The sequence below is a fragment of the Cyprinodon tularosa genome, unplaced genomic scaffold (assembly GCF_016077235.1).
Source record: "Cyprinodon tularosa strain WSP-4 unplaced genomic scaffold, ASM1607723v1 ctg345, whole genome shotgun sequence".
In the NCBI taxonomy this organism is placed as follows: domain Eukaryota; kingdom Metazoa; phylum Chordata; class Actinopteri; order Cyprinodontiformes; family Cyprinodontidae; genus Cyprinodon; species Cyprinodon tularosa.
Genome location: NW_024039058.1, coordinates 430,609 through 444,940, shown reverse-complemented (window position 1 = coordinate 444,940; position 14,332 = coordinate 430,609). Strand labels below are relative to the sequence as shown.

At 38.9% G+C, this 14,332-nt stretch overlaps 1 protein-coding gene across 1 annotated transcript in view; it reads right to left on the bottom strand.

The window, feature by feature from the left end:
- The window catches only part of snd1 (staphylococcal nuclease and tudor domain containing 1), a 229,952-nt gene that overhangs the window by 203,379 nt on the left and 12,241 nt on the right, over positions 1-14,332 (bottom strand). Inside the window, exons 6-10 of the mRNA XM_038294784.1 lie at positions 13,797-13,888; positions 13,084-13,242; positions 12,898-13,004; positions 11,831-11,921; positions 4,270-4,374 (exon numbers count right to left, since the gene is read on the bottom strand). Coding sequence (XP_038150712.1) covers positions 4,270-4,374; positions 11,831-11,921; positions 12,898-13,004; positions 13,084-13,242; positions 13,797-13,888 — 554 coding nt within the window. The remainder of the gene's footprint in view (positions 1-4,269; positions 4,375-11,830; positions 11,922-12,897; positions 13,005-13,083; positions 13,243-13,796; positions 13,889-14,332) is intronic.

Below are 14,332 nucleotides of genomic sequence, written 5' to 3'. Positions count from 1 at the left end.
TAGCAGGGAAGAAAGTGCTGCAGAAAGGCTAGGCGAGTAGAAAGAGCTATATGTTGCAGCATTGGGATGAGCCAGTCTTATGTAAGAACAGCAAGGTGACTCCTCAATATAATCTATTAGAACTGTTTAACCAGAAAACATACACAAAAACACTCAAGACTGTATGGCTGCAGACTGAAAGCACATACATGCACATAAATATGAGTGTGAGTGGGTGGAACAGAATGCTACTCAGAACCATAGATGTCTCTCCCGACTCATATTTACACCCAGCTTGTCCTACTACATAACAGAAAAAAATGGGAAAGCACAAAAAGAAGGGAAGAAAAAAAAAATCAAGAGCAAGAATGCTGACTTCATCTCTCAAGCTAAAAATATCTTGAATCTGAATACATACCATAATGGTAACAGAAAAAAAAGACTGCAATAAAGATAAAAGGGGGGAAAAAACAGACATAAAAGCAAGTGAGGGGACTTGTGTCCCATGTTTTCCTGCAGGCACACACCATTGGTTCACTAATCTGTCAGTCTGAGCACAATTAGTATAGTCGTGAGAGGGAAGGGGGGAGTCGTGGTGTTGGGAGACTAAAACAAACCAGAGGAGACGGGGAGTGGAGAGGGGCTTGGCAGGACCTGTCACAGTTCATCAGTGCACTGGTACATTGCATCTGGCCTGCATACTACTAAACAGCGCACACACACACATCTAAATTGACTTGTTTGCAGAATAAACCATCTAACAGCGCACATAAACATTCAGACAAAAAAATAAATAAATAAAAAACACATCAACTAGAACAAGGAATCCCTAAAGACATCCAAACCTGATTAAATTCATATAAAAGTAAATATTAAGAAGATTCTCACAATGCTAAATCTCCAAGTTATTGTTCTTACTTCCCCCTTTTACTAGCTAAAACACACATACTGCATGTCTGTTGAGCACAACTTTGTGTATGGTCTAACGCCAATTTCCAAGATGTTTCCTAACAAAGGCTAACCAAGCTTAAACAGAAACGTCTGTGGGTATGCATGTGTGGGAAAACTGTGCTTCAAACCGTAACAATGTCTTTACGTCCGTCTGCTGCACTGTAAGGAAGAAAATCCCTCACAGATGACAATGTTAGCCAACATGATGTTGGTGTGTGTAGCGCCTCTGGCTCAAAGATACCTGCTGTGACCTCCTCTTGTCTTGACCTTAAGATGAGAGTCCCCCCTCAGCTAAAAAAACCAACAAAATACAGCTTTTACAAACTGTCACACTCACACAAAAGACCTCTACCCTTAGCTTTTGTCAAACCACATTTAGTCTTCCTGCAGATACTTTGCAAATGATTTGGAGATGCTTGACAATTATTTTATTGGCAATCAAAACCATTCATGCATCTGTAATAAAAGGAAAATTACACTGTCCAAAATGGCCTCCAGCAGCTGAAGGAAAACTATTACCTCTGCATCTGTAAAGGTGAGCAGACAGGGCATGAAATTAAGGTCCTCTGCGGCAACACCTTACTGAATTTAGTGGTCAGACACAGGCCCCACTGCTAAATTAAACAGGACAGGAAACTGCCTGTGCTGGGCGTGCTCTGGTGGGGCAGTGGTTAGCGCACACGACCCGTGTATGGAGGCCTTAGTCCTCGATGCAGGAGATCCGGGTTCGAATCTGGTGTGTGGTCCTTTCTTGCATCTCTTTCCCTCTCTCTCATTCCCCCTTTCTTGTCAGCCTACAATCCATAAAAATTGAGCCACTATTGCTGCAAAAACTCAAAAGAAAGAAACTGCTTATGCTTACATGAAAAAAATATATACCGTGGCATGAAAAAGTATATGTACTCCTTAAACATTCCCAAAATATGTCATGTGTAAATGCCAAAATCTATTTTTCTACATTAACTCTATGTTTTGAAACAGCATCCTGATTGGCGTTTCATCAAAAAGTTTTGATTTTGATGTTACCAATTCTAACTTAGAGTAGGACAATTCTAGTATTACCGCTCTGAACCTAAATGGTGTTCAAACAGACCTCCAGGTTCCCTAAAAGAACAGCCAATGTCATGTAATGGCAATTACTTTTGCTGATTTTATCTAAACAATATCAGGGTTGAGAGGCACTGAATGCCATTAAAACTAACAAATTACTATTCTTTTCTAAACATTACAATTGTATTAAAACAATATGTTAAGTTATACAAGTTTATGGCAACAAAAATGTTCTAAAGGGTATCAATAATTTTGCTAGGTACTGTTTGTTGCTTGGTAGCGAGAACTTTTAGGAAAGCTCAAGTTAAAAGGTCTCATCTGCAAACCTATCATAACTCTGCACTGCTGCCATAGCGACCACACTCAAAGCTGAGCCAACAGCAGTACAGACAGGCAGGCAGCTCTTTAGCTCAGACAAAAATAACTAGCTAACCAACACCAGCAGTAACACCATGTACAGCCCTTAAAAACACTTATTGATGCAACTTTTATTCACCACTTAAGACCTAAAAAGGAAACATGCTCCTGGAGTCATAACAATGACTGCATCTAAATATATTCACATGTAAACAAAACTGCCAGGTTATCCAATATGTATATGTTTGCTTTATCTCCAAATTAATCAGATAAAAATGTCAATCAGGTGCTCTAATGACCATCTGTCCATTTAGAAATTAGATTTTCATATCAGGATTAGTCATATCTTTATCCATGCAGCACTCAAACAGGCTGATAAAACAAAGACACACAATTAAATATGCATGAGGTGAAATAATAGCAGAGCACAACTGTTCCAGTGTCAAAGCAATACAATACACACATCACATTCACATCTGGGCTCCCTCTCCGGAGCTCCCTGTAACATACGACAGTGTAATGAAGCACAAAACACATACTGCAGAAGCATCTGGTGCAGGGGGAAGACGGAGTGACAGACAGCATAAAGAGTAGCAATGAAGACAGGAAAAAAAGGATGGAACATCATGGATTAAAGAACAATACAAGAAAATGGAAAATAGGTAGAAAATGAAGACGATTAGAAATAGGAGAGAAGATTTATGGGAACAAGCAATAAAATCTGAAGAACAGAGAAAAAAATGGGAAGAATTTTAGTCCAAAAGTTTATCAAAAACAACACAGATTTAATAGGGCAAGCAAGGCCTGGAGCAGGTCAACTTCCTACCCACAGTGTGCATAACCTGGGGGAAAGGGACGGGACACAGTGACAGCGAAGAACAGAGAGGAGAGAAAACCAACGAAAGGCAGGGAAAGATGCAAAGAAGCATCTTAATGAAGAGGAGCACTTATGATGGCGGTGAAGAGAGCGAGAGGGGAGGAGTGGTAATGACGGCAGGGAGTAAAAACTAAAAGTGCAACAGTAAAAACAAGAGGAAATAAACCATGAAAATGCACACAAAAAAAAAAAGCTCTGACAGATGTTATGCAAGCTGACTTTTACACCAGGAGCAGCAGAATTAGGAGGCAGGGGCGTCTCATTAATTATTACAGCACTAAACAGAATCATCCTTTTTTAAGAATGCATAACATTTGCACCTATGTTTCAGATGTCACTGATCAGATTAAAAGTAATAGATAGGTGACTAAAAGAATATTTTACTCTAAAGTCTTTATGGAGGCTTAATTAATCCAACAAACTAAGGGGAAAAAATAGAGAGAAGGATGATGAAGAGGCATCCCACACAGACATCCGAGTCTAGGCATCACTGCATAGACGCAGCTTCTTCCATCTGCGTCAATAAATATGCATTCCACAGCATCACATGCTCAGTGGTATAGGCGTATATATATATATATATATATATATATATATATATATATATATATATATATATATATATATATATATATATATATATATATATATATATATATATATATATATGTGTTTTTGCAGCCTAGAACTGATTCTAAGGAAAGATATAGAGTGTGGAGGGGGGAAAAAAAGGTGGAAAAAAAATTTTGAAAAAAAAAAAAAAAAATAAAATTCGATTGGCCTCACTCTCTGCAGTGCTGCAACCACTGGGTGTGTGCAAGTGTTTTAATGTGTTTGCATGTGTCCCAACTTAGGGTGCCACCAAGTGGTCAGAACTGATCCCATAATTATTTGGAGATGGAGAATCCCCATGTGTAAGAAAGGGGAGAAGCTTGGGATTTCAATCAAGAGCGAAATGTTATTTGACTGCATATTAAAAAGAAGAAAAACATTTTGTCAGAAGTACTGAGTAAAGATGACCAAATATACAATCTGACAGACTGGTTTCTCTGTACCTCTCCTTCGTTCCTAGGGGGCCGAATGCTGGACAGGTGGATGGTTTTATATTCTCCAGAGTTGAGTTTGACCACCAGGGCATCAGCATTGATCACCTGCATCACCTGCAATGACAGAGGCAGTAACCGTCAAAACGAGCACATAATGGTTAAATGATGTTAATACAAAATCTAAGGAAAAAAAGGACATGTTAAAAATGTTACTATTAATCACCTGAAAGTTAAATAACTGTACGCAACCATGGGGAATATTACACCCCGGCAGAGAAGGGAAGTGTAGGAGCGGAAGCACAAGCACTGCATTTTGTTGAGTGAGTGAGCGAGCAAATAGTCTAAAAGAAAAATGGGATGTGAAGGAGCACGAAAAGAATAAATGGAGGGGAAGAGATTCAGTCAAAAGTAGGAGGAGGACAACAGTGTAGATTGTGTGCCGTTGTTAGCAGATGGCACTGAAAGTGAGTTAAGAAAGAGTGAAGTCTGGACTGACTAAGTAAGCGAGCTAAGGCCTCCCAGCAGGGCAGCGAGGTTTAGAGGACAGCACGAAGACGTTCGCCTATCTAGGGGATTTGCAGCAGGGAGGGTTGAAGGAGGAGACAGAGCGGGAGAGAAAAAAGGTTTAAAAAAAAAAAAAACACAAATATCCTCTGAGACAGACAGGCTGAGTTACACAAGCTTCTTTTCAATCCCTACTAGTATCTTTCTGTGTTAAAGGTTAGTAAGTACGACTCTCTGCAAAAGTTTTCATACCCTTTGGGCTTCTTTTTCTTTCAAGCTCAATGTTAAATATTCCACAGAATTTATTTTGATAGATAAAAAAAATACCAACGTGGACAGAAAGACACATTATCTCTTCTATGAATAAATTCTGAATTTTTTTCATAAATAATTTAAGTGTGGCATGTTTATGCGGTTAACCTTCCTGTATTAATATTTCATGCAACCATTTTACATCAATTACGGTTTCATGTCTTTGGGGTATGTTTCTGTCAGACGTAGATATCTAAAGACTAAACTTTGACCCCATGTGGAATAGCTTAATTCTTTCGGGTTGAATTGGCATGTCCAGCTAGAAATTTTTTTGAGTCTTGCTATAGATTTTTTGTTAGATTCAGATCTAAATTTCAACAATAACATCCTGACTCAAGATAGACGGATACTTTGGCCAATATGTGTGTTTTAGTCAATAGATGCATGCGTTGGCTGATTCATTAGTGCATCCAGCAGTCATGACTTGAGATCCTGGGAGGTGCATGCATAACCACTCCTTTTTAGCTTTGCATTGCTAATGTGTTTTCTTTAAATAGAGAACCATTTTTTTGTTTTTATAGAGAACAGTTTATAATAATTTGGTCAATTTTTTTCTGTAACCATTGGGGAGCAAATATCAGGGATCAATCAATCTGCAATTCTTAAATGCAAAAGCTTTGACAAATCAAAACTAAAAGCCCGAGGCCATGCAGATTTGATGTTAAATCCGACTCAAATGGTGCAAAATCCTTTTACAGCCTCCAACAGCCAACACCTTTTTATCTATCCATCCCATTTAACTTTGCCCAGAGTTCTTGTCCCTGCTGAACAAAGTTCTACCACAGGAAATTGTCTCCAGGATCATTTGCAGTGTTAATTTTCCATGAAGGTATAGAGTGTGAACTTTTATTTCTGGGTGGATAACCTAAATAAGTGGTCCTCCTAACTGTCAATCATTCTTGTGATGTTTATGTAAGGCCCTCCCACGTGCTCCACGCATGCACACTTTTAGGCGTATATGTGTGGTTAGCTGCGGTTTCAGACAGTCACTAAAGCTCACCTTTTTCACCGCGGTTCTTTGAAAATGGCCGAGGGTCGTAAGAGAAAAAATCTCTACCAAGTATGAGAAAAAAAGGCCCCAGAAAAGGCAGATATATCCCAGAATGCTTTGCACCGAGAGCTCTCCTCACAAAGCATTATGGGATTTGCCGTCACAGCGGCCAGCTGTCGCCATAGGCTGTTGTTACCAACGGGGAGCGAAAAGCAGTGATAAATCTGTCCAAACGGTAAGTTAACAGAGTTCAATTTAGGTGGTTACACAAAACTCCTCCACAATAACTTTAATGTGAGCCGAAGAATGGGCTTAGGCAAGTTTACCTCCTTGGATAAGAATCTCTGCAGGTCCTCAAGAGTTACCATGAACCTCTTAGCCTTTACAGTTACATTAACTTACACAGGTGTAAGGCCTGTTGGGAGGAATAGATTATATTCCATTTCACCAACTTCTCAAAGAAATCACAAATATTTAGTTTTGGTTATGCAAAACAGGTGCATGTGATAAATTGTGCAAAATGAACTAAAACTAGAAACTCAATCCGGTCTGTAAATGTGCCCTTTCATGTAAGGAGACAGATTTGGGGTGCAATGTGATTGAGATGAAAGCAGCATCCAAACACTGAGCCTTTAAGTAGGCCACTTGCTAGAGACTGAAAAATCAATCGCCAAACACATGTTGCCACCCACTACTTCTTGAAATGGCCTCACTCATCATCACCCTAACTGCAGCTCAGCTGTAGGTTGCACTTAGATTAAAGTCCTTAAGTGAGAGATGCAGCTTTGAGCCATTCATCAACTGAAGTTTGGGCGTTGTGAACGTTTGTGTGGCAACAGTAGTAGCTCTACATTAAAATAACACATTAGACTAAGTTTGAACTTCCTAAACCCATATTAAAGACATGGATCCAGGTGTGTTGGGCTCATGATGATATTAATTATTCTATAGAAGCAAATAAGGCTGCTCTTGCATTCGCCACCAGAGAAGAGAAATTAGACCAACCCACATGCTAAATAGGCTGCCCACAACAGCAGCCAAAATACATCATACACTAATCACTGAGCTGAGTGGGAGAGATACTGAGACATGGGGAGCAGGAGGGAGAGAGACGAAGAACGGGTGAGGTGCAATGAGTAAATGCAAGAGCGGGGGGGGCAGGCAATCATACAGCGACACACACACACACACACACACACATCAGCCCGCACAGCCTCACACTGCACCAAGGTCATTTTGAGGCCTGCCCAAGTAAATAAAGTGCAAGAGAGAGAATGTGGCAGGAACAGGACAAAAATGGCTCAGCCTTTACTGGCTAATTATCGGTCGGAGAGGGCAGGATCAAAGATGCAAAAAAAGCAAGCTGGGGGTACGGTAAAATGAAGCAAGCCAGCGAGTTGGAGCCTAATCTCTGAGCAAATATCACAGGACGAGAGACAGAGGAAAAGATGGTGAATAGATAGAAAAATGGAGCAGAAAGTAGTTGCCATGAGGGCCGAGAAGACAAATAGGCTGGCAGCAAGACTCCCTTGTCTAATCCGATTCTATAAAGGTGGAGATCTACTGCCACCATCTGACCGGCAATGACATGACAACTGCAGGAGCCAGGATCAGTCACTGTGCAGGAGGGATCTTGGCTACTGTCAGGGAAGTGTTTTGGTTGGCACTTCAATCTATTAGGTTAGTTTTTACTCCAGGGAAAGTAAACGCCTAGCCAGAACTTACTAATTTTTCAAGTCATTTCACCGTTTCAAAAAAGCAACACCTATGGTTTGATTTTCTGTACTGCTGCCAGCAGACATGATTTTCCCGGCCTGATTACAAAGCTTCACGTCGACTGAGGGCATGATTAGTACATCAGTGTAGACCACAGAAGAACTAAACACTGGCTGATTAGTCCGAAGTAAACCAGTCATATTGTTACGTTTTCAAGAGGGGGTAAAAAAGCTTAATCTACTTTACTCTCATTGTGCATTTTGTAAGACGTACAATTAAGCTCATCAGGAGTTTTAAGCCAAATTAACTGGACCCAAATAACTCACCTGAATCTCAATGCTAGAAATGTCTCAATATTAACGCAATTAAAACAGACTAAGAGTTCCCAGACCCTTTAATGTCCTGTCTGCTGTTCAGCTAATTCCAAGACAAGTGATCAAATGAAACCCAGACTACTTCTGTATCCTCAAGCTGGCAAAGACTAGACAAGAGAGACAAGGAAAAAAAAAAAAAGATTAATCAGCTGGACAGACTTGTGGGAATTAGACCTGCTATGCTTCTCCATTTATCCGTCACTCAGGTAATAAGAAGTGAAAAGTGAAGTGGACAAGGATAGGGGAGGAGTGTATGATGATGGGATTGATGGATAGATGCGTCCTTCTGAGAGTCCTTACTCGGCAGTATTATCTAGCGTCAAATGCCAGTGGGGTTAATATAGTGGGGTAATAACATGCTTGACTAACCTCATGTCTGTCGATTGTGCACTTATTTTGGCGAGACCCTCCAGTAAAAGGGTCAGCACGATGTTTAGAATGACAACTGTCAGCCACAAAGATATACGTTTCAAGTCAAAGGCCTTGGGGCCGATTAGGAGCATATGTCTTCATATTTTCTGTGGCTATCCATCAGGTACATGTCGAGATGACCGGTACGGCCCAGCTTGGCATTAAACCTTTTTTTATGGGATAACTTTAGGACATAAAGCAGTTTACAAGAGTAATAGGAAAGTTTATTTAGTTTTTAGCCCCTTTGCCAGAGTAAGGGAAAAAATAAACAGACTGTTTATGTGTTTGGTTTTCTACTGTGTGTGCAGTTTATTAAAACCCTTCTGTAAGCGGACTGCCTAAGCAACATCTTTGATTTAACCCTCAGGCTGGCTATGAATTTTTCAGGGTCTTAATAGTTCAGGGTACAGAGCGAGGGAACACGGACAAAATGCAAACTTTTTAAAAAATGGATGCTTCTTTTTAACACTTTGCTCATATTCTGAACAAACTGAGGTCTGGGTTTAAATTTTTTAAAATTATTATAAGAGAAACTCAGTTTCAGCTGATGATGTGGAGCTAGAGTTGCTAAACTACAACTCTGAGGCGATAACTCATCTCCTGTAGACAACAAGATTAAGCTGCACTGCTTATTTCCTTGGTTTCAATAGATGCGTTACCACAACAAAAACTAACTGCATCCCTCTGTACTGTACTTGACATTAAGGACATTTCTTTGTGCCTAAGGCCGTGTGTAAAAACCAAAGCCAATATTTCTAAGATCTAGGTTTTTGGGGTCACATAGTAATTCTGTTAAAACATTATACTCGCCATAAGGACCATTACGCCAAGAAACAGCCTCTAGACTCCTACATAGAATTATCTGCACATTACCTAACTAGTAGGTTTTCCTTCCCACCCAGTAAGATGACAGCAGCTCTACTTTTTAACCCTTTATAAGTCAACAGGGGTTTTAGGAACAATTTCTGCCTAAAATTACATATCTGATTAAAGCAAATGTAGCTCCAAAGTTATAAGGTGAAATGTAAATAGTAATTAAATAATATTTTTCAAGTGGAACCACTATTGTCATAATTTATGGACACTGCAAAATATTATGAAATTCCTTTGAAATTCTGGATGAAGCCTCAGAATGTGTAGAGCCACATCTTGAAAATGACTGCAAGACATTTGGATTGAATCGATGCAGGCGGACCTGCGATTTTCGCACAGACGTGCCAAAAATGTGCAAATGGATTTTTTACCCAATGAAAAGGAACCTGGTTGAATAAAAGTGCTGATTTCCATGGTATTGTAATTTTGTAGTGTTTATTTTATAAGATCTCAATGTACTTTATTCAAATTTACCATAAAACACAACATTATATCAATAGACTAAAGATAAAATTGGATGTACAAGGGCAGGCCACTGTTCCCCAAGGGAATGGGTTAAATGCAGAGTGAATTTTGTTGCTTTGTGCTTGTGACAGTGTGATGACAATAAATTTGTGGGGGGTGGGGGTTGTTGAAAGTTATCGCGAGATTTGTGTATATGTGAAAAGCAACGCGACTTGAATAACATAGAAAGAGCAGAAGCTTGGATCAGAGCTATGTGGAGCAGCCTTGTGTTTACTGTAGCTGTTAAGGTATTTGTAGTTATGTTTGTAATATTTTGCAATGTTATTGGTTATGGTGTTTTAATTACTTATTTTAATTTAGAGTGGACGAGGAAGAATTTAACTGTTAAAGACCTCCGAAGTGGCAGGCGGTCACGAGGTAACTTCTGTTAAAGCCAGTGTCACCTGATTTTCTGTAAATGTATCGATATCTAAAACTCTGTCTTCTATTTCTGTAGTTTTTACCAGGCGTTTAATAAAGAGCCCATCTAAAGGAAGCCGTGCCAGTGTTGTCACTTTGGAGTTACAACTAAAGTGTGGATAATGTAAAAGCTTTATAAATCATAACTGTTGTAAAAAGGGCTTGGGAAAATAGGACCCATTTCAACGGTTTTTATTATCAGATCAGTATTATTTTCTGCTTTAGTTATTTGCACACTATTTGAATTAGACACGTAATGTCAATAAGCTGAAAATAAAACTTTAAAGGGGAATTTACTCATGCACTGGATCTCTATGGAACATTTCCTCATCTTCCACGTCAAAACTCGAGCCGTTTTCTCAACATTCTGGTCAGACCCATTTTTGTCCAAACAGCCAAAAAAAATAGACATAAAAAATACATACTTTTTTCTGCTGTAACAGTTACAGCAGATTCTACTCATACTGCAATTCTATAAGGAGCATTAAGATGCACGCTGTTCTGCTTTTTTCAGTTTAACAATTTTATAAATTACCAAAAAATAAACAAATATCTACAGTTTGTTTTTCTCTACCAGTAAGATAAAGCTGAAGTTATTGATACAGCGAGTCTACGGATAACTTTCTCATCTTGCACATCAGAATCAAAGCTCTTGTACAGAGGCTTGGTGAGAAACAGGATTCATGGCCCTGAAAGGTTTTATCAAACATCGTGCTGTTCTGTACATGGCAACACGTGCAGGTGCTTCTTTGTTAAACCATTGAAAAGTTAATTTGTTTTATAATTGTTAAAAGTGAAACTACAATCATATAATGGCGCTGTCCAAGGTGTTATAAGTAAATCAGAGTAAGATCACTAAGTGCAATACGGATATTGAAAAGGGCTGTGTGGAGTCTTAGTTGCTGGTTAAATTTCAGGTTTCATGAACTGATACTTCGTATGTTGGATGGACTCATTGCAGTGAATGTCACCGTCTGACACATAGGGCATTGCAAAAGACATTAAATGTCACAGAATGTCAGAAGCTTTGTAAGGACAGATGAGAGTGGGGAAAATGTGTGTCTATTGTCATCGCACTAACAGTATTGCAGCTGCAGGATTTTCTGTTAAGATTCCATAGTGGGAAGGATGAGCGGAAAGGCACAGAATCAAAGCTGCTTCCATAAACAGTGGTAATCTTGGGAGCAATGCTTATGCTGAGTTTTATCAAGTTCCAATTCAGAGAGACTATTTAGCAGGGGCAGTTGTACAGCTTCTTATCTTTCTCTCTGCTTTTGAATTGCCGAAAGAGTACCAATACTTGGTGATGACCATAAGATCACTCTACTAAATTGATCAAAAACATATTAAGATGTGCCTGTGTGAGTGGACAGTTATTGATAACTAATGCAAACAGGAAATCAAAGGAAACGGGATCTACTAAGTAGCAGAAGATGCTTATAAGACTGTCGCTTTAAGGGCTTACCTTGGCAACAAACTGTCTGTCCTTCTGGTCCAAGTTGGCTGTAGGTGCCACATAATCTTTCCAGATTCTCACTTTGCGCTCTTTAGCAGACCTAAGATGGGAGAAAAATGGTGTTTAAAGACATAATGAAGAGAAAAAACCTGCATGAAAACCTTTACAAAGTCTTTTTAGCAATAAAAGTAACATAATCCTACCCTACCAGGGCTATGTGCAACGGCAGTAGTAGTCATTTATATTTTCAAAGATATACTTTTTTCCCCCAGATCTTTGAAAATATCCTTCAACATAAAAAAATGGCTGCTCAAGTGGCTTTAACAGTCTAAATATTCCTGTAAAAATAAAATATTTCACTGAAGAATGAGTCCAAGAAAAATTACTTTAAAGTTACATTAATTTTGTGCAGTTCAACTGAAAAGCACAAATATTTTAAGTAAAAAAATAAAAAAATAAATAAAATAACAGACAGTAAAGTGGATACAATAGATCAATTTCAGCATGTTTGTTTTATGCCTACACTGTAAGAGGTGGGAAGAAGATTTGAAATTGTCCTAGGATTGGTAAATATCCCCAAGTAAAAATGAGAAATGCTAAAAGATGCTTTAAAAACCACCCACAGTTTATTTTAAATTAAAAGGGGTTCAAACAAAGACTTGCAACCAGATGTTTAATTTTTCTATAATTTCAGTTGAATTGTCCAGGATACAGGCCCCATTAAAGGAGGAAATGGCTTAATGCTTTTTCTTTATATTTCATTTCCAATCACCTGCCATGTGTGGGTATTTTTCTAAGGGTATCTGTATGTTTTCAACATAGAAATAAATAAAGGTGACTGAGTGTTTAAACACTGAAGGGACTGATATTTGGCATTTCAAAGAATTAGTTCCGATTGTAAATAACTGCTATCCACTAAACTCAACTGAAGACCAGACGGCCATCAGGTCCTGCATGCATCATTATGCTGCCTGTAATGAACATTTTTCCGTAAATAGCCACCATTATGCAATTTTTTGCATCCACTAGATTTATGAACTACACATGAACATGAATTTCAGTCTATAATGTCCTACCGCTCAGCAGCTCGGAGTTTTTCAGCTCCCTGGGTGTAAACAGCCATGGACCAATCCACACAACGAGCAAATCCCTCCTTTAGCAGAAGCTCTGTGATGTTCCCATTCTGAAACACAAGAATATCTGTATGTGAGCAAGATAGAAAGAAAGATCAAGTCCACTAAGTCCAGATTCCTGTTTGTTACCGGGTGAAGGATGGTTCCCAGTATGATCTGGTTGTGACAGCTCTCTAGAATGATCTGAACATCTCGCTGCAGAAGACGGGACTCTGTGAAGAATTTGGCCTCTGCTGCAAAAGGTTCAGGTGTTTCTGTTCCATCTGCTTCTCTCTTGAACGTGGGACACTGCAGTCACAGTGGCACAGAAAGTCAATATTTACAATAATTCACAACAATTACCAATAACTACAAAAGTGCATGTCACATATAGTGAACAGAATTATATTGTTAAGCTTGTCCAATATTCTCCTGACTGATATTACCTTGTTGTCTCTCTAATATCTAATCTCTTTATGAAAGCAGGAGATGGGAGACAAACATGATATGCTCGTTGAGCAGATGAGCCTTTGTGCAGTGAGACAAAGAACACCTTGAAATAGATCTAATATCCTCAAGTACAAGATGAAAAAGATTAGTTATCCTGAGTGGTCTACTGGCAAGGCTTGACTGGGTGAAAGAGACAGATGGGGAAATTGAGTTGTTCAGATATGACACCATTAGAACAGCCAAAACAAAGCAGGTGAGGAATAAAAAGAGCTGCGACTCTTCATGTCTGTTTTGTTTTTTTAGCAGTCTGTCAGCATTACAATACATTTCAGTCAACAACAAGGAGCAATTAATTAGTGCAAAAAGAAGGCAGTTCATAATATGCGTTTTGAATTTTTTCAAATGATAGTTACCTTGACACCAGACAGCATAACAGTGACTAGGTAATAGTCTGGGAGCAGCAAGGCACGAACAACGCTGCCGTCTCGCACATGTTCAATGATGGCTGAGAGGAAGAAAGAGAAGAATGAGGAAGATAATGGTTCTCATATATGGAAAGGAACTGATCCTGTTAAGTTTCCCTTTTCATCATAGCAAAAACCAAAAACATTAGAATTATTGTGCAAGTTTTTTTTCAATGCAACTTTAGAGTCTGACAAATTTCTTATTATTTTTGCAAAGATCGACATAGACAAAATACAAAGCAATTCGCAAAAAAAAAACCCTAAAGGTTGTAATAAAACAAGAGTAAAAACTTTCCCGCCTGCAAAACAGTGACGCTAAACACAGTGCTACAATGCAGAAAGGGCTAGTTAAAAATCAGGACTTAATTCTAAAGCTGAATTTGTGGAAAGGCAAAACTATTGGATGGTTCAAAGGTAGTTCTATGAAGGACTGACCCAGTGGGACGTATCATATAAGGAGGTGATATTTTGTTGAGACAAAAATC